The sequence below is a fragment of the Callithrix jacchus genome, chromosome X (genome assembly GCF_049354715.1).
Source record: "Callithrix jacchus isolate 240 chromosome X, calJac240_pri, whole genome shotgun sequence".
In the NCBI taxonomy this organism is placed as follows: Eukaryota; Metazoa; Chordata; class Mammalia; order Primates; family Cebidae; genus Callithrix; species Callithrix jacchus.
In genome coordinates this window covers 39,188,822-39,210,375 of record NC_133524.1, presented here as the reverse complement: position 1 = coordinate 39,210,375, position 21,554 = coordinate 39,188,822, and the positions used below count along the sequence as shown (strand labels likewise).

At 39.8% G+C, this 21,554-nt stretch overlaps 1 protein-coding gene across 1 annotated transcript in view; it reads right to left on the bottom strand.

Annotated features, from left to right (window-relative positions):
- OTC (ornithine transcarbamylase) overlaps window positions 1-21,554 on the bottom strand; it is a 71,191-nt gene that overhangs the window by 40,762 nt on the left and 8,875 nt on the right. Inside the window, exons 2-4 of the mRNA XM_002762780.7 lie at window positions 16,939-17,077; window positions 14,428-14,509; window positions 1,304-1,391 (exon numbers count right to left, since the gene is read on the bottom strand). Of these exons, the coding sequence (XP_002762826.1) occupies window positions 1,304-1,391; window positions 14,428-14,509; window positions 16,939-17,077 (309 nt within the window). The remainder of the gene's footprint in view (window positions 1-1,303; window positions 1,392-14,427; window positions 14,510-16,938; window positions 17,078-21,554) is intronic.

Genomic DNA, 21,554 nt, shown 5'->3' with positions numbered 1-21,554 from the left:
TATGGAGGCTTTCCACTGAATTTTTGCTTGGATATGTCTCTGGCTTCATCCCTTGATCAGCTTGTAATATTTGCTTTTGAATAAAGTATATTTCAGTTTTGTGGAAGCAGAAGTATTAGACAAATATAATCCTAGCCAGTGGCAGCTTATTTGGAAGAAAAAAATTACGTTCATTTATTCCTTTTGTTCCTAGAATCCGAAGGCTAGTCACACTTCTTTAATACTTTCATGGTCCCATCTGAAATAACATAACTAAAAGGTTTAAAGATGAGTTATTTGAAATCTCTTCAGCAAGTCAAATGAGGTAAATTCTTTAGTATATGCTAGGGTGGTTGCCATAAAAAGCAGACTGTATCTGCAAGAAATAACTCTATGGCGTATCATTTTCAGGAAAATAATCATTAGTCTTCTCTTTTGCGGGCAAAACTTTTAACAAAGATATTTGCTCTGGATTTTTTAGCCAGACATGATGTAGTGGTAAGAGCACTGCATGAGGAGTCAGGAAGCCTATGCTTCAGTCTCTCATTATAATATAGTGGGTAAGAGCCTTTCCCCATCTCTCCCTTCATCTAGATTGGAGTGAGCTACTAGTACTTCCTAATGAAATATAAGTGGAAGTGTTTGCATTGCATCTCTGCTAAGGTGGCTTTGAAACAAGCACGCCTTCTCCGTGCTCTGTTCTCTTTGAAGATGACAGACTCATTCTCAGCCAGTGTCCCTGAATAACCCACACAAATTAATAACCTGTTCTTCCCTCTTATCAATCAGGAACATCTGCACTATGTTACATATTGACATTTGAGATTTTGTGTTACAGCAGCTAGTCTGTGCCTAATTGTTTCACTTCTTTATGACAATCTGTTTGGGTTGTTATAAGAATTAAACAAGTTAGAAAAATGCCTGGCACATAATAAATGCTCAATAAATGTTATTAATAGTTATTAATATTATTAACTAATCTGATAGTAACTAGTTAGGAGTCACTGAACATCAGTTTCCCTGGACCTTCATTTCCTTTTCAACTTTTAAATCTAAAAGTCATACTTGATGATCTCAAAATTTCCATAAGTTTAAATTTTATAATCAGAAGCTGCTTCAAAAAATTGCCAAGAAAAATAATTTCAACCCATGGTAAGTGGCCATAGGATGAGGGAGAGGCATTTAGAATATCAGGGAAAGAGGGAAAATGGAGAACAGAACAATTAGAGGGAAAACTGTTGTTTAAAGAGAAGCATGTTTTCTTTTTGAAATTTATCCATCAGATTCTGAAATCAGCTTTGGAGAGAAGAAAATATTTACAAACCGAGCCGTGTCTGTGAGACTTTCGTTCACACCCAAATGAATATCTTGTGTGGTAAGAAAACAAGGGTGTCCTCCCAGAAGTGCAAAGCCTACAATAAAAGGAAAAAATCATTTTGAAAAAAGAACTAAAGTAGAAAACAAAATGACAAAGAATTGGCATCATCTCAACTGAAAAGTCAAAATCTTTAAACCTCTCCAACTTCTCTGACAGAGAATTCCCATGCAAAGCAAAATGAGGAATTTAGAGAAGCAGATACAATTTGTGCACAAGTGCATAACTCTCCTACACAAGTGTGCCCATTTCTCTACCCTCTTCTTCAAGACCTGTCAGTAACGAGGCATCATTCCCTCTTTGGGGCTATGCTTGATTTTGATTCTCTAAAATATAGAAGGCTGGCAGCGTGCAGTGGCTCATACTTATAGTCTCAGAATTTTGGGAGGCTGAGGCCAGTGGATCACCTGAGGTCAGAAGTTCGAAACCGCCGGGCGCAGTGGCTCACGCGTGTAATCCCAGCACTTTGGGAGGACGAAGCGGGTGGATCATGAGGTCAATAGATCGAGACCATCCTGGTCAACATGGTGAAACCTCGTCTCTACTAAAAATACAAAAAATTAGCTGGGCATGGTGGCACGTGCCTGTAATCCCAGCTACTCAGGAGGCTGAGGCAGGAGAATTGCCTGAACCCAGGAGGCGGAGGTTGCGGTGAGCTGAGATCGCGCCATTGCACTCCAGCCTGGGTAACAAGAGCAAAACTCCGACTCAAAAAAAAAAAAAAAAAAAAAGAAGTTCGAAACCAGCCACGCCAACAAGGTGAAACCCCGTCTCTACTAAAAATACAAAAATTAGCTGGGTGTGGTGACATGCGCCTGTAATCCCAGCTACTCTGGAGGCTGAGGCACAAGAATTGCTTGAACCTGGGAGGCGGAGGTTGCAGTAAACTACTGCACTCCAACCTGATAGAGCAAGACTCTGTCTCAAAAAAATTAAAAAAATAAAATATATAAAGCTGTCTGGTTGGAAGATAAAGAAAAAACTAGAGTGATCCTTTGACTTTGTTGACTCAGTGACTCGAAACCACTATCTCAAGGCTTACTTTCTTTTATTTTCAAGCCTTTCGTTTTTATTTATTTATTTATTTATTTATTTATTATTTATTTGCTGAGACAGAGTTTTCCTCTGTAGCCCAGGCTGGAGCCCTTTCATCACACATTCTGAGGGAAATTATGGGAGATGGTGACATCCAGTCAGAACTTTACTATCTCATTTGAGACTGATTTAATGCTCAGAATTTCTCCAATACATAATCAAAGGCAAATACACATAATTGCAAGATAGAGATTTGTCCAAGGAATTTTGCAAACATTACTTTTCTCCTCCTTATTACAATGTGCCTGATTTATCTTTTGGGAAATAAGCAACAGTCACAATTTGTTAATCCCATCTGTTTCCCATAAAGAGGGAAGAAATCATTAATTGCACAGTGAATTGGGGAATGAGGAGTTTCAGATCCACAATGAGAAGTTTACTCAACATCTCATGAAACATTCCACTGAAGCCTTGACAAAGTTTAAATATGGACTGATATTAAATGATATTAAGGAATCATTATTTTTGCTCAGTGTGATCATGACAACATGACCATATAGGGCAATATTCTTATTTTTCTAAGATATAAACTGATGTATTTGGGGATAAAATATCATTGTAGCTTTAATTTACTTTAAAATAATTCAAAAACAAAATTAAATAGACTAATTAAAGAAGGCAGCATATTAACAGTTGTTAAACTGATGTAAGTGGTGTTGGTATGCTCATTATGCTAGTCTTTCTACTTTTCTGTTTATTTGAAACTTTTATTATAAAAAGTAGAAATCAAACCCACACAAAGCAATGGTCCTCATTTCTGTTACTGTATATAAAATGACATAATTATAGTCCATCTATTTTATACTCAAAAGTGTTCTCTGAAATACTCCTAGACCAGGCTGAGCGCAGTGGCTTACGCCTGTAATCCCAGCACTTTGGGAGGCCAAGGCGGGTAGATCACAAGGTCAGGAGTACAAGACCAGCTTAGCCAAGATGGTAAAACCCTCTCTCTACTAAAAATACAAAAATTAGCCAGGCATGGTGGCAGGCACCTGTAATCCCAGCTACTCGGGAGGCTGAGGCAGAGGCAGAGAACTGCTTGAACCTGGAAGGCAAAGTTTACAGTGAGCTGAGATTGCGCCACTGCACTCCAGCCTGGGCGACAAAGTGAGACTCCATCACACACAAAGAAGTGCCCAGAACAAGTGATCTTTAACTAGAGACCACCATGTTCTGACCCTAGCAATGACTTCACAGAATATGATCATGTGACAGCACATTTCTTTTTTTTTTTTTTTTTTCGAGACAGAGTTTCGCTGTTGTTACCCAGACTGGAGTGCAATGGCACGATCTGGGCTCACCGCAACCTCCGCCTTCTGGGTTCAAGCAATTCTCCTGCCTCAGCCTCCCGAGTAGCTGGGACTACAGGCGCGCACCACCATGTCCAGCTAATTTTTGTATTTTTAGTAGAGACGGGGTTTCACCTTGTTGACCAGGATGGTCTCGATCTCTTGACCTCGTGATCCACCCACCTCGGCCTCCCAAAGTGCTGGGATTATAGGCGTGAGCCACCGCGCACGGCCGACAGCACATTATTAACATTCTTCCATTGAATCCCTTACTTTGACAAAGTGCATGGCAGATATTATAAGAATTTTATAGAAAAGGGTTCTGAAAGTCAGAGTCTAAAAAATTGTATAAGACTGTTTTTAAGTCCCTACAGCCCTATGTCTTGCCATAGGGAAGCTAGCTATCAAGTCAGCTCAAATTGTGATCTACAGAGACGGAATGACATAGTGGGACTGGGCTTAGTCTTCTTTCTAAGTTGTAGGGATCTTACAACTCAAGGCAAACTGAACTGCCTTCTGCTGGAAAATAAGACAGTTTGCCTAGATTTATAAGATCCCTTGAGGATCTCATGTGCTAGGTGCTAGATAGGATCAAAGAGTATGAAATGCCCAAACAGTCCTACTTGCTATGGGACCTGTAATGAACATTCTGACCCCATTTCTGATGTCTGACTGTCACCTCTCCCTGCCTGCCCCTTCTGCCCTACATCTGGGCAAGCTGATAAGAAAGTTCAGGTGCTCCCTCCTTTGGCCCTAGCAGGAGTTTCAAACTGCACAAGCCCTACCTGGTGCATGGGAATCCTCATCCCAGCCCCATCCCCAAACCACACTAGAACTCCATATCATTCCCCTGCTCTCTGAGGCTACTTTTGGACCTGCTTGGGAGCCAAACCTACTATCCCCAGAAAGCCACATGATGTGAGTAATAAACTTTCACATCTTCCTGGTGCATGTGAGGTATTCTCACTGTCAGTAAACAAACCAAATTTTCGGTGGATGGCACATCTCAGTCTGTGGAGTGACTATACACCACAAGTCCTGGCCTTCACTGTATGATTCTGAAATTTATTCATTCATTCTGAAAATATGTGCCTGGTGCTGTTCTAGGCACTGAAGAAAGCATTGTAAACAAGATGCAAGTCTTTGATTACATGGAACTTACTTTCAAATGGGGAGAGACAGAGTATAAACTGAATGAGTAAATTAAATATATTGTATGATAAGATACTGATAAGTGCTATAAGAAATATAGAGCAGGGAAGGAGAATAGGAAATTTACAGGACAGGAGTTGCAATTTTAAGTAGTATGGTCAAGGAAGCCACACTGATTGTGGGACATTTGAGTAAAGACCTGAGGAAAATGGATGGGTGAGCCATAGAAAACATATGAGACAGTGGGAAGAGCATGTGTAAAGTTCCTGTGTAAAGGTCATGATTGGTAGGTTCAAGAGACAACCAGAGGCCAGGTGCAATGGTTTATGCCTGTAATCCCAGCACTTTGGGAGGCCAAGGTGGGTGGATCACCTGAGGTCAGCAGTTCATGACCAGTCTGGCCAACATGGAGAAACCCCATCTCCACTAAAAATGCAAAAATTAGCCGGGTGTGGTGGCTCACACCTGTAATCTCAGCTACTCAGGAGGATGAGGTACGAGGATCACTTGAACCCGGGAGACAGAAGTTGCAGTGAGCTGAGATTGTGCCACTGCACTCCAGCCTGGGTGACAGAGTGAGACTTCTTCTCAAAAAAAAAAAAAAAAGAGAGAGAGAGACAAGAAGAAGGTAAAGAAGGTAGTGTGGACAGTGTGGAAGTGAGGCTGCAGAAGGAAGGTGGGGAGAAGGCAACAACATTGACTTTCGTCTGGATAAAATGTGGAGCCTTTGAAGGCTTGGAGCAGAGAAGGGAACTGATTTGACTTAGATTTCAATTGGACATCCATAGCAGGGCGAAAGCAGGGAGACAAGTCACGAGACTGTTGCGAAAATCTGGGTGAGAGCTGATAGGCTGAAACAGGGTGGTAGCAACTAACATGGTGAGGAAGTGTTTGGCCTCTTCATATATTTTGAAAGTGTTTCTTTTCAAAAAACCAACTATTCATTTCATTGATCTTTCGTATTTTTTTTTTTAGTCTCTGTTTCATATATTTCTACTCTGACCTTTATTATTTCTTTTCTTCTACAAATTTTGGGTTTGGTTTGCCCTTGCTTTTCCAGTTCCTTAGAATGCATTATTAGGTTGTTTATTTGAAGTGTTTCTATTTTTTTGATGTAAGCATTTATTGTTGTACACGTCCTTCTTAGTACTGCTTTTCTTGTATCTCACAAGTTTTAATATGCTGGGCTTCCATTTTCATTTGCTTCAATAAATGTTTAAATTTTCTTCTTAATTTTGTCATTGACTCAATGGTCATTCAGGAGCATATTTTTTTAATTTCCATGTGTTTATATTTTTTTCAAAATTCTTCTTGTTATTGATTTCTAGTTTTAGTCCATTATGGTCAGAAAATATATTTAATATAATTTCAATATTTTTAAATTTGGGGTACATGTTTTGTAGCCTAACATATGGTTTATCCTTGATAATGCTCCATGTGCTAAGGAAAAGAATGTGTACTCCACCTGTTGGGTGAAATGTTCTGTAAATATCTATTATGTCCACTTGGTCTATAGTGCAGATTAAGTCTAATGTTTCTTTATTGATTTTCAGTCTTGATGATCTGTCCAATGCTGAAGGTAGAGTGTTGATGTCCTCATCTATTATTGTATTGGATTCTATCTCTCTTTTTAGCTCTGATAATACTTGCTTTATATATCTGGGTGCTCTAGCATTGGGTTCATATATATTTATGGTTGTTACATGCTCTTGCTGAATTGGCTCCTTTATCATTGCATATGGCCTTGTCTTTTTTTACAATTTGTGTCTTGAAATTTATTTTACCTGATATAAGTATCTTGCTCTTTTGTAGTTTCCATTTGCATGGAATATCTTTTTCCAACCCTTCATTATCAGTGTATGTGTGTCTTTACAGGTGAAAGCTTCTCAGCATTTCACCTTGCTTCCTACCTCACTGAAAAAAATTACAGCAATAAAAGGAGAACTTCCAGACTCCACTCCATTTCCCCACTAGTCAGCATCTGTTCTCATATACTCTGCTTTCCTTTCTATTAAGCATAGATGAATTTTCCATGCCCCAAAGTAATGCCTTCACTCATGCACTAGAAGCCACTTCCCTTGCCTACTCAAAGACATTGCTCTAGCAATTCCTCATTTTCTCCCTTATGTCACCAACATCTTGAATGTGCTGTTCTCATTTTTTCACTCATTGTTAAAAAACAAATACAGATTTGCTCTTGGTCCTAATTTCCCTGACAAGTATTCCTTTCATTGTTTGCTCTCCTTTGCAGCAAAGCTCCTTGTTCTTTCTCTTTCTAGTGCCTCTCTTCTCATTTCCATCAAATCTATAAGGCTGGCCAGGCGTGGTGGCTTATGCCTGTAATCCTAGCACTTTGAGAGGCCAAAGTGGGTGGATCACCTGAGGTCAGGAGTTCAAGACCAGCCTGGCCATAATGGTGAAACCCCATCTTTAAAAAAAAAAAATCTGTAAGGTTTTGTCCCCTGCCACTGCTGCACCAAAACTCCTCTCACCAAACTTATCAGTGACCTTCATGTTGCTACATCCAGTGGCCACTTCTGAGTCCTCTTTCTTCTTGACTTAGCAGTACTTAACCGAGTTGATCTTCATTTTCTACTTGATTAACTTTCTTCACACAGTGTCCAGGACATCACACCTGTTTGGCTTTGCATCTACCGTGGTAGTTGCTCCTTCTCAGTCACCATTGTTGGTTCCTTCTATTTTTCTTGACTTCTTAATGTTTGTGTGCTCCAGGACCAGCCCTTGGTTCTCTTCTCTCTTCCTTCAATCTATACTTACTCTCTTTATAATTGTATCCAGTCCGGTGGCTTTAAATATCATCTACATGCTGGTAACACGCAAATATCTCTAGTCAAGATTTCACTCCCAAATTCCAGACTCATGTCCAACTGCTTTTTTAACATCTTTGTTTATATGTCTGATAGGCACTTCAAACTCAATATATCTAAGACTGAATTCCCAACCTTCCCCTTTCCATTTGTTCCATCAGCAGCCTTCACATTTGCTCAGGCAGAAATCTTAAAGTCATCCTTGACATCTCTGTCTTACCCAATACATCAGTAATCTTGTCTCTCCCTTCAAAACGTATCTACAATCCGTTCCTATTACCCTCTCCACTGCTGCCACCATGGCCTGAGCTTCTATAAATAATAGCTATCTATTGACAGGTTTCATTACTTCTACCTTGTTTTCACCCTGGGCCCCCCCACAATCTATTCCACAGTCTATGCTCAGTCAGAGGGATCCTTTAAAATGCAATTAGATCATATCCCTCCTTTGTTCAAGATCATCCAATGATTTCCCATTTCACTCAGAATAAAAGCCAATGTCCCAATCAATAATGGTGCACTTGTTTTTCCCTCCATTCCAAGCACATTCTTCTCCTTGCTAAGAGTACTTATCATCTTCAAACATACTGTATTATCCACTTATTTATTATGTCTGTTGTTTATTGTGTGTGTACCCACTGGAATGTAAGCCCCATGAAGGCATGCATTTTCCTCTGTTTTGTCTACTGAGGTACCACCCCCAAGAATCTAGAATAAAACCTAGTAAATAGTAAGTGCTTAATGAATACTCATTGAATGAATAAAGGAGGAATTTTGACTCTGAAGAAAGGACCAATTCTTCTCACTTGTGAATAGCCCCTCATTTTGTTAACAGAAAGAATAGAAATTTCTATTATCTATGAAGCAACATAATGAAGTTTAATAGTGATTATAATCACTAATCACTCTTGAGTACTTAATTTCTTTATAAACAGGCAACATCACCTAGACAAATATAAATACTGCACATTCATCAAAAAATTATTTACTGTGCACCTACTAAGTGCCTAGTACAGGTCTGAGTACCATTGAGGGTTGAGGACTATCGAGGAAGATTTCAAACAAAGTTTCAGACCTCCTGGTAGGTCTGTTCCAAGTCACACTCTTTCTTTGATGAGAAGTCATTTTGCTATAGCAACTCAAGATTAGTCTGTTACCCTTCCACTTCCCTGTTTGTGCTATCCAGAAGATCCTGCCTGGCGTGGTGGCTCACGCCTGTGATCCCAGTACTATGGGAGGCCAAGGTGGGGGGATCATTTGAGATCAGAATTTTGAGACTAGCCTGGCCAACATGGTCAAACCCCACCTATACTAAAAATACAAAACTTAGCTGGGTGTGATGGTGTGCACCTATAATCCCAGCTACTTGGGAGGCTGAGGCAGGAGAATCACTTGAACCCAGGAGATGGAGGCTGCAGTGAGCTGAGATTGCACCATTGCACTCCAGCCTGAATGACAAGAGCGAAACACCGTCTCAAAAAAAAAAAGAAGATCCATACGGTGCCTGGACTTATGAGACAGGGATAGGAAGAAGTGTAACAGAAAGTGTGTAGAGGAGCCAAAGACTTCAGTAGGTTCATGGAAGAAATTAAATGGGGAGGAAATACTGCCTCTGAGAAGAAATTGCCTTTGCAATTCTTGTCACAGAGCAAAAAGAAGCCTGAGATCTCAGCCCAAAAGCACAAGCCAAGAATTTGCCAGTTTACCAGGTCTGTATGGAAATACGTGCTTAAGGGCATCAGAGGTTTTGAGAAGCCACTAGAAGCTGCCATTGCCAAGAAGAGGGCAGAGAGAGGATTTCCACTGTTTATCCAGAGAAGCCTTATCTGTTTCATTTGTTTATGCTTTCATATGAGCTATTTTTGAACAAAAAGTTTCTTCTGTTAATTTCTGTTTGGGAAAATAAATCTTATTTTGCTCTTTCACTTCCCCATATATTCCTGCCTGCTTTGGAAAAGAGAATGTAAATAGAATTCATTCATTGGAAATATGCGGGATCCGAGGACCCTTACTGGTAGAACTAAGGCAATTATTTACCTCTCTGTGTTTGGCTTTTATAACTGCAGAATAGTATCAAAATGTTTATATGGGCATCTTTGTACAGATGACAATTTTGAAACAGCTGTTAAAAGACCAGCTTCTACTTCACCTTGAAAGTGAACTACCAATGTTAAATAATGAAAAGAACCATCTCTTAGAATACCTTTTGCATTTTTATCAGCTACTGCATTTACAGAGATTAATAAATGTATCTGTCTATCGACTCAATTAATTTTCTATAAAAGAATATAATCATTGTTAGACACATAGGAGAATTGTCTTGTTTTCCAGGCAGGCACACACAAAGAGTGGATGAGGCATGAATGATCTACAACTACACACAGCTACACTGATACATCTCACAACATTGAGCAAATGAAGTCAGACACAAAAGAGCATGTGCTGAATGATCCCATTTATATCAAGTTCGAAAACAGGCAAAACGAATCTGTGATGTTAGAAGCCAAGATAATAGTTACCCTTGGGTGGAGGAGGAGTAGTGACTGGAAGGAAATACAAGGTGGTGGGGAGCTTCTGGGTGCTACTACCACTCTTTTTCTCTGTCTGGGTGTTAGTTACAATGGTTTGTTCACTGTAAGAATTCATTGAACACTTAATAATTTGTGCACTTTGTGTGTTATGCTTTAATAAACGTGTTACATAAACAATTACTATGGTAAGAGTTGGATGGAGAATTTGATTCTGTCTCCTGAGATAAGTAGAAATATGAATGTAGCCCTGAAACTCAGGCTTGGAACAGAATCGCCAAGGACTGTCCTATGAGGATCATCTCTGGGGCTGGCATAGATTTGGGGCAGTAACAGTTATAACTGCACCTATTTTAATTCTAAGCACCAAAGTAACAGGTGGTACTTGTTGAAAAAATTGTACCAAAGGAAAATTGTTAAGATGCACAGACACACAATAGGGATGTTTGTCATGATTTTGATTGGGGTTTACTGTTTCTGTAAACAGTTAAGGCGGCTGCTCACTCTGAGTGATTCTCCTATTTTTGAGATTGACAGGATGCCATATGCAATTACTGAGTATAATGACAAATGTTCCATGAGCTATAGGTTTTAATAGTCTTACGTTCCTTGCTTCATGTATTTGTTGTTATTATTTCTGATTTGGGGCAGGTTTCTGAGGAATTCTTTATAGAAAAACCATCATTTAAGAAAATGCTTAATGCCACCTGTAGAAACAATTTTACTAGAATAAAACGTGAAATTACATGCCATATAATTAAATCAATAGATTTAGTTTATTAAATTCGATATTTAAAAATATATATTTAAGGCCAGGCTTGGTGGCTCATGCTTGGAATCCCAGCGCTTTAGGAGGCTGAGGTCAGGAGTTTGAAATCAGCTTGTCCAATATGATGAAACTCTGTTTCTACTAAAAAATACAAAAATTAGCCAGACGTGGTGGTGCACACCTGTAGTCCCAGCTGCTTTGGAGGCTTAGGCAGGAGAATTGCTTGAACCTGGGAAGCGGAAGTTGCAGTGAGCTGAGATTATGCTACTGCACTCCAGCCTGGGTGACAGAGAGACTCCATCTCAAATATATATAGATAGTATAATAGCTTCCAGCTATTATATATGTATAAAATAGATGGAGTCTCAATTATATATATATATATATATAGATATTATATATATATATAATAGCTTCCAGCTGGGCGTGGTAGCTCACACCTGTAATCCCAGCAGTTTGGGAGGCCGAGGTGGTGGGTGGATCACAAAGGAGGTCAGGAGTTTGAGACCAGCCTGGCCAAGATGGTGAAACGCTGTCTCTACTAAAAATACAAAAATTAGCCAGTCATGGTGGCACACCCCTGTAATCCAAGCTACTCAGGAGGCTGAGACAGAGAGTGCAGTGAGCTGAGATCGCACCACTGCACTCTAGCCTGATTAACAGAGCAAGAATCCATCTCAGTGATAATAATAATAGTTTCTAACTCTGGGTCTGCCATTTATTAGCTATGCACCTTTGAGCCATTTGCTGGCCCCATTTCAGCCTGTTTTCCTCAACGGTCTTCTCTCACGGAAGTGTCATGAGGATTAAGTGAGATAACACACATAATTAATGTAGAACACCTGGCACAGGGTCTACATCCAAAACCTTATTAAATTGTCACTCTCGCTTTTATTAATAGATTAACTACCATATTATTGTAAATAGTGAAACCGACCATTTATTCAGAAATATTCTGGTTTCAAACATAACATTTGAACAGGGAAGTCATAGAAATGCCATGCAAACCACCATGGCTTGTGTGTACCTTTGCAACAATCCTGCAAGATCTGCACAGGTACCCCAGAACTTAAAGTACAATAAAAAATAAAAAGAAATGCCACGAACTCAGCAAAAGTCCTTTTTAAAAAACCTAAAATTGAGAAATCTCTATGTGTTAATCAATTATTTTGGTGAGTTCAAAAAAGACCACTTCCCTTAAGTACTAATGGTAAAAACAAGCAAACAAAAAAGATACAAGATAAAATAAAATAATATCTATCCAACTCATGGAAGACTAGTGATAAAAGGGAGCAGAATTTGAGAACTACTGATTGCTTTATTCATTTTGTTCCCTACCATCTGTCAGATACCAACATGATCTCTATAGCAGCCAGCTTTAAAGAGCAAAATGTTCTTATCTGTTTTCTTCCTAGGGCTTTAAAGATTAACACCTTATATATTTTCCCTGTTCCTCCTTCCTTCTCCCTAGGGGGAAGGAGTATGCATTAGTAAGAATAGTGAACTTGAAATGTGAATCTTGGTGCTGTTTGTATTAATTGAGTGAATTTGGCAAGTCGCTTAATACCCCGTAACTTTCTTTTTGATATCTATTTGGTAAGCTTCATTATTGATCATTCCAAGGTAAAAATTACATGTAATAGTTGTTTGCTTCTAAGCCCTAGAAAACTCAGATACTTACAAGGTAGAATAATATATTTGAAGTATCAACCAATGTGTTTTTGTTTGTGGTGTTCCTCCTTGACCCTGTCTGATTACTCATTTGGGCAGACATATTATTGATTCAAGTGAGGTCTGGTAGAGCAGAAATGCAGAGAAAGAAAAGAAGCAATTTGTGGCCTATGAGTTTCAAAGTGTCTGTTTTGAAGTTGCAGAGATGATAGCTTGAGAAAAAAAAATTGATCCTTAGCAGCCTAGAATTCTAGGCACAAAAATGTAGATTTGGTAGAGTCCATGAATAGTCAGAGCCAGTTTTTCCTCCTGCTTTACTTCCTGGCCTCCAGTACTGATAACTGAAAGGGGAAGAAAAGAAAAGAGAGGAGAAGCAACAGAAATTAAAAATGATGGACCTTTGACACTGTACCCTGCTGTGTGTTCCCCAGGCCAACTTCTGAAGGATAGGGAGCATGCTGGAAATCTCCGATGAGTTTGGAGAATCCCAGAACTGAGGACATCCTGATCCTGTCTTGCTTTTATGACAGACCGCTAGGGCGGAGGTTGCGGTGAGCCGAGATTGCGCCATTGCACTCCAGCCTGGGTAATAAGAGCGAAACTCCGTCTCAAAAAAAAAAAAAAGACAGACCTCTGGAAGGCAGTAAATGTTATAGAGCTCCCTGGCATTCAGCATAAGGAAGGAACAATAGAGTATAGGCAGCCTTGTAGTACCTCTGTGCTTAATGTGTCTTGGAGAGCTGCTAAGAGGTTGAGAGAATGAAACCAAGAGATATATTGTTGTAATGGGGTCCTTGCCACACAACCATGAAATACTAGTCTCACAGACACCTTGAAAGGTGAGAAGAGCAGGGTTTATCGGGTGAAAAGAAATAAAAGGGAAACAGGAACTCTCAGCAGAGCAAGAGTCCTGTTAGTAGTCATCCCGGCTCTCAGATTGAATCCCAGGTTCCACCTCAGAACAGGTGAGGCTGGCTCTTTCCTGCTGCAAATGGTGTGAACTTCCCGAGGCTTCACCCCAATGTGCACTCCTCCCAGTGTGCAGGCCAGTTGGAGATGATCCAGTGACCGCTTTATACTTGGTTGTCTCAATATCAAGCCTTTTAATCAGAGTGAAGCAAACCTTGCCGTAAATCGGAGACAGCCAAGATCCAGTGGGAATATAGAAGTCCCAACAGACCCCAGCATGGACATTTGATGATGATGTCCTAATGACCAAGGACCAGATCCCCAAAGCCCTACATGTCTTCACATTCAGATACTCTCCATGATTTAACCATGGCTGTGGGGAAAGGGAGAGGAGACCCAAATGGACAAAATAAACCCTGAAACAACTGAGGATTGCCTAATATTGCAAACATTTAATTACCACCATCTAGCAGAATTGAGCCACACAAGGAAATGCTCTTTACATGCTAGAAAAATAGACATATTTCTTACCCATGTGAGTTCAAGACCTGAAAATGTGTGCCCACCTACATTTCTTTTCTGAACATGAAGAGTTATATGGGACTTCTACTCAGTTCCTTATGGAATTCTTACTGATGAAACTAATATTTCTGCTTATAGCTTTTATGAGAACTGGAAAGCTCATTCACAGGCTTGCACTGCTGCTCCCAGTAAAAATGTTTTCTCTTTATGGTTGCTAGAGGCAGACAAATCCCTGCACTGGGTTACCCCTCCAAGTCTTCACCCTCGATCCCCCTCTTCAACACAAGTGTGAATTTGGCAGAGGACTTACCTGTTTCTGTAGACAATCTTGTTCGAGTACTTCTTTTCTCAAAAATCATGCCTAAGGACTTCCCTTGCAATAAAGGCAAATACTATAAATCAAAGACAAGAAGAGAATTAAAATATATCTTATATATAAATTATGTTTTAAAACCTATTCTTTACATTATTAGAAAATAAGTAATAACTACCCCCAAATAAGTGTTTAAAATATTGTTTAAAAATTGAATTTAGGCTAGGTGCAGTGGCGCATGCCTGTAATCCCAGCATTTTGGGAGCCCAAGGCAGGCAGATCACCTGAGGTCAGGTGTTTGAGACCAGTCTGGCCAACATGGCAAAAACCCGTCTTTACTAAAAATAAAAAATAAAAAATAAATTAGCCAGGCATGGTGGCATGCACCGGTAATCTCAGTTACTAGGGAGGTGGACGCAAGAGAATCGCTTGAACCTCAGAGATTGAGGTTGCAGTTAGCTGAGATTGCGCCACTGCACTCCAGCCTGCGCAACAGAGCAAGATTCCGTCTCAAAGAAACAAAAAAGTGAATTTAAATTTTTTTTTTTTTTTTGAGACAGAGTCTCACTCCTCCATAGCCAGGCACCAGGCTGGAGTGCAGTGGTGCAATCTCGGCTCACTGCAACCTCCACCTCCCAGGTTCAAGCAATTCTGCCTCAGCCTCCCGAGTAGCTGGGACTACAGGCGTGCACCACCATGTCCAGCCAATTTTTGTATTTTTAGTAGAGACGGGGTTTCACCATGTTGGCCAGGATGGTCTCGATCTCTTGACCTCGTGATCCACCTGCCTCGGCCTCCCAAAGTGCTGGGATTACAAGTGGGAGCCACCGAGCCCAACCTAAAATGTTTTTTTATATGCCATTCAAATGGGGGAAGAGAACAGTAATTCCCACAGCTTATTGACATGTAATTAGAAAGTAGTATTAATTGCTCTGAGTTAAACATGTGAATTTTTTCCAAAGTATATTAATATTTTATACTGGAACCATCTTCTTACTTAACTCCGTTGAAATCCCCATTCAATGGCAGATTAGTGCCCTAAAAAGAAAGAAAGGAAAAAAAAGAGAAATCCCCATTCAGTTTTCAATGATCTTGAAGGTGTTTGGTTTGGAGGTGTTTTCTCAGCTAGGAAAATGCTATTCTGTTAAAATATGGGGCACTAAGGCTTCCACCTTGGTCGATGATGAAGCCCTAGTGTTTTAGCTACACATTCATCATGCATCCTCATGGGGATACAAAGACTTGGCTTCTGGAAGTCATTTGAAAACAATCTGGAAAATTTGAATGTGGGGCGGGGCGCTTCCTCCTTCCTCTTCTGTAGATGGGCTTCCCGATAGAATGAGTTCTGGAACAGATTTTTGCCAGCTAACCTCCCTCATCCACAAAGTGTCAAGATCATAGGCCTGGGCCTGGGGAGAACTTTTCTCCTTATTTCAGGTGTTTTATAGGAACATCAGCCCATAGCAGTTGTGGTCACTCCTGTCCTCAGTTTGTTCTTAGGAGCTGAAGAGTTAGCCAACGAGATAAAATCAAGGCCATGTCAAACTTTCTCAACCTGAAACCAACTCTTAAAAAGGCTTTTGAACAAGCTTGGAATACAAAATGCTTTCACAATGAAGCAGTCTAAATGAAGCTACTGTATTAATTGAGAGTGTTTCAAACATAAATTGCTCAAAATGCAGAATAATACTTATAGCTAAGACCCATATCCCATCTATTCTCCTACCTGGATATCATTAATTGTTTCTTTGCTAATCTAAATGCTTTTTAAGACACTGTCGCATCATTATGAATTTTTCAACGTTATCCTAATGATCTTATATTTGATATGCATCCAAAATTAAAATTTTTTGCTAGGAAAAAAAATCATCTTCAATTTTGACTTGATAGAAAATACACAGAGAAAAGAAAAGGGATCTAAAAATAAAATCTTGGCTGGGAGTGGTGGCTCATGCCTGTAATCCCAGCACTTTGGGATTACTCCTATGGTCAGGAGTTCAAGACCAACCTGGCCAACATAGTGAAACCCCATATCCACTAAAAATACAAAAAACAGCCAGGCGTAGTGGTGGGCGCCTGTAATCCCAACTACTCAGGAGGCTGAGGCAAGAGAATCACTTGAACCTGGGAGGCAGAGGTTGCAGTGAGCCGAGATTGCACCCCTGTACTCTAGCCTGGGTAACAGAGCAAGACTCCGTCTCAAAAAATAATAAATAAATAAATAAAAATAAAATCGTGTCAAACAAATGATTTCTTAGGTTTGATCCAGTTAATAGTGAATTTCAGCATTCCACATGAAAAAAATGCAATGACTTGTCATTGAATAACCGATTTTATGCTTTTTTGTATGCCTGTATGCTCCATGATAATCAATTACCTTTACTGTGAGGTTTTTTTTTCTACTGTTTAAGAATTTTAACGTATTTTCTTTTTCCTCTTTCTTTGGGAAGGTTGCCTTTAAAAAGGCTGACTGGTAGTAATGGAATGTGGAAAGAAAATGTTACATACCTCTCCTTTCTGTTTTATCCTAAATTTCAGATCTGCTGATAGCCATAGCATATATTTAATTTCTTCTCCAGTAAAGTTTTTCAGAGTGAGAAGGTCACGGCCCTTCAGCTGTACTTTATTTTGTAGTGGTTGTCCACACCTATAAAAAAGATTAGAAAAGAGAAATATGTATTTCAGAAAAAACCCATGTACTATGGAGACTCATTGTTTTATTGTTGATAAAGCATTCTCTCTCTCTCTCTCTCTTTCTTTCTTTCTTTCTTTTTTTTTTTTTTTTGAGACAGGGTGTCACTCTGTGGCCCAGGCTGGAGTACAGTGGCACAATCTCAGCTCACTGTAGCCTCCGCCTCCCAGGTTAGAGCGATTTTCCTGCCTCAACCACCCAAGTAGCTGAAAACTACAGGCACATGCCACCACGCACAGCTAATTTTTGTATTTTTAGTAGAGATAGAGTTTCTCCATGGTGCCCGGGCTCGTCTTGAACTTCTGAGCTCAAGTGATCCCCTGCCTTGATAAAACATAGCTAATGCTTTATCTTTTTATTCTTGATAAAGCTCAGCGAATCACATGTAACCTCATGTGTCTCTGCAAAGTGTTAATGCATTGAAATTTGATATGGCCATGGTTTATATTTTATACGTCCAGTATTTTGGATGTTCCAGAGGAAAAAAGAATTTGTGAAAACAGATTGAATTCTTATTTCCTTGAAATAGCCACATGAGTGGCTTTGTCACTTACTAGTCATACAACCTAGGGCAATTTACTTACAAATTCTCCGGATCTAAATTTCTCACCCAGAAAATTACTATGGGGCCAGGTGCGGTGGCTCACGCCTATAATCCCAGCACTTTGGGAGGCCAAGGCGGGTGGATCACGAGGTCAAGAGATAGAGACCGTCCTGGTCAACGAGGTGAAACCCCGTCTCTACTAAAAATACAAAAATTAGCTGGGCATGGTGGCGCGTGCCTGTAGTCCCAGCTACTCTGGAGGCTGAGGCAGGAGAATTGCCTGAACCCAGAAGGCAGAGGTTGCGGTGAGCCGAGATCGTGCCATTGCACTCCAGTCTGGTTAACAGCAGCGAAACTCCGTCTCAAAAAAAAAAAAAAAAGAAAGAAAGAAAATTACTAATATCTTATCGAGTTATTGTGAAGATAAAATGATTTAATACATGTAAAGCAGACATTGTCTGGCATATAAGTATTCAATAACAGCTATTATTATTATTAAAATCTTTAGACTGTACAAGCAGCATTTGTAAGGCACAATATAAAATAATTTCATTTTTTCCCCCTACTGTTGTTCAAGTCTGTGGAGACTTGTTCTTTTTATCCCTGGATGAAAATCAATGGACCCCGGCCGGGCGCGGTGGCTCACGCCTATAATCCCAGCACTTTGGGAGGCCGAGGCGGGTGGATCACGAGGTCAAGAGATCGAGACCATCCTGGTCAACAAGGTGAAACCCCGTCTCTACTAAAAATACAAAAATAATTAGCTGGGCATGGTGGTGCACGCCTGTAGTCCCAGCTACTTAGGAGGCTGAGGTAGGACAATTGCTTGAACCCAGAAGGCGGAGGTTGTGGTGATCCGAGATCGTGCCATTGCACCCCAGTCTGGGTAACAACAGCGAAACTCCATCTCAAAAAAAAAAAAAAAATCAGTGGACCCTGTAGCTTTTCTACATGTTTCTTTAAACATGGATCCATAATGTATGTTTTCTTTATTTATATGTGCTATTATACTAATAGATTATGTATATAGCAAAACACAAACAAAAATAAAAATGTTAAAAGTTTAGACTAAGAAGAGCAAAATATTTGACTTTATTATTTATTTATTTATTTATTTTTGAGACGCAGTCTGGCTCTGTCGCCCAGGCTGGAGTGCAGTGGCGTGATCTAGGCTCACTATAACCTCCACTTTCCACATTCAGGACGTTCTCCTGCCTCAGCCTCCTGAGTAGCTGGGATTACAGGCATGTGCCACCACGCCCAGCTATTGTTAGTATTTTTTGTTGAGATGGGGTTTCGCCATGTTGGCCAGGCTGGTCTCAAACTCCTGACCTCAGGTGATCCACCGTTCTAGGTCTCCCAAAGTGCTGGGATTACAGGCGTGAGCCACCATGCCTGGCCAAGAACCAAATATTTTAAAAATAAGTTTGTATATGTACAAAGACATTTTGCTAGCTAAAGAAGTTTCTAGACAGCCCTTCATTTTCTTCCTTATACTGAAACCCTAGTAAAATGCTTATACAACTGTGCCCAAGATCTCCATCGTAGTCAGCAATTTGATAACTTTGGAAGTAAGGCATTTAGGCAGAAAACTTGTATTTACATACAAATTTTGGTTATGTGTTTGCTTCTGATAATATTAATTAGTGATAATATTAAGCAACACTTGGAATACCAAGTACTGATAATGTTAAGAAGTAAACACTAATTGATGTTCATCAAGTTTTCAGGGTCAACTGGAATCTCCTGGGGATTATAAGACAGATTTGCATATGTGGCCTGAAATGAAGACACGGCAGCTTAATCTTTCTCACTTCACAGTTAGGGCATATTTGAAAATATTTTTCTTCTGGAATAAGATCCAAGCAACATAAAATTACAGAAGATAAATCTTCTTGACTCCATGTCTTACAATAACACGTTAATATTCCTTGGCTTAAGACTTCCTCTAATATTATTTTAAAAGGGGAAGAATACTTTGCTGGAAAACCCCACTCCCTCTGTTTCAAGGACTTTGGGAAACAACACTATAGCTGTTGAACTCACATCCATCAGCCACAGGAAAAACCACTCATGAGCTAATTGTGAGGCCTTAATTTTTGCCTTGAGTTCAAGCTCAGACTCCTGGTTATTTTGGAGTGCACAAAAGCTGAGTCTCCAAACTGCTATACTTAAAGGATTCAATATTGTCCCCTATTCTCAGCCTTTGCGGGATTTTGTTGCATCCTCTCACTTCTGAATGCTCACAAGACTACAGGCTTTCTTTAAGAGAATGCCACAGATCTTAAAATTGTGTTGTTCTTGTTGGATCTCCGAGAAATAGAAGTGGAAATGAAAATTTTGCAAGGAACTAAACTTTTTCTCCCCAATTTTCATAAAAGGAAACAGGAAAGAGGAGGACCAACAATACCTTTTGCTATTCCAGAAGCTCCAAATTCCAATTCTTATTACCCCCAGTAGAAGACAGACTGGAGGAAATAACAAGCTTCTGAGGCTTCCTCAGATTTTGTCTTACACACTTAGAAGTTTCTAAGTTGGAAGTGGAATTAAGCTTCTGGTTAGGGTTAGGGTCAACGTTCCGCTCTGGGGGTTGCATTGTGAGATGCTGCTTTTTCTATTTCTCCATTGACAAAAAATTTGAATATGAAGGTAGAAAAAACACATGAACATCCTGCTTGAAACTTTCCTTTTTGTCAAGGCCTTTGATTTTCAAATATATATAGAACAGAAACTGTATTTCACTATTTTTCCCTTGGACTACAAGTGATCATAAAAATCTCTCTTTCCGATTCTAGGCTTTCCACGGCAGCAGCTGATAATGTTGCCCTCACTCTCACTGCCCTTGGATCACATCTCCAATAAATGTTAGCAGATAAGCTTCCCCCACCCCAAAGTTTCCTTGTGCCCCTTTGTGTTTTTGTTTGCTAGTTGGTTTTTCAGTAAGGACCCTTAACATGAGATCTAGTCTCCTAACAAATTTTGAACTGCACAATACCATATTGGTAACTATAGGCGCTATGTTGCACAGCAGATCTCTAGGACTTATTCATCTAGAATAATCAAAAGTTTATATCCATAGAAAACCTCTCCATTTCCCGCACTCCCAGCCTCTGATAACCACTATTGTCTAATGTTTTAAATTAGAATATATGAGTTTGGATATTTTTAATCCTTATATAAGTGAAATCATATAGTATTTGTCCTTCATGGCTTATTTCACTTAGCATAATGTCCTCCAAAACTTTTTTTTTGTTAACACAGGCAGTTTTTAGTTTGCATGGTAGTGTGGGGGACTGTAAATAGCTATTAAATCTGCAACCATGCAAAGTAAGCTTAATATATAGTGGGAAAATCATAATTGTCCTCTGACTTTTAAAAACATCATCAACACATTTAAAAACTTTTATTGTCAGTTATAAATATACAGGAAAGTGAAAAATAGTAAAACCAATGTATTTTTTAGTGCATTGTAATTTTTTTTTTTTTTTTTTGAGACAGAGTTTCGCTGTAATTACCCAGGCTGGAGTGCAATGGCACGATCTCGGCTCACTGCAACCTCTGCCTTCTGGGTTCAAGCAATTTTCCTGCCTCAGCCTCCCAAGTAGCTGGGACTACAGGTGCGCACCACCATGCCCAGCTTATTTTTGTATTTTTAGTAGAGACGGGGTTTCACCTTGTTGACCAGGATGGTCTTGGTGCATTGTAATTTAAAACATTAAGAACACTGAGAATTAGGCCGGGTGTGGTGACTCACGCCTGTAATCCCAGCACTTTGGGAGGCTGAGGCGGGTGGATCACGAGGGCAAGAGATCAAGACCATCCTGGTCAACAAGGTGAAACTCCATCTCTACTATAAATACAAAAATTAGCTGGGCATGGTGGCGCATG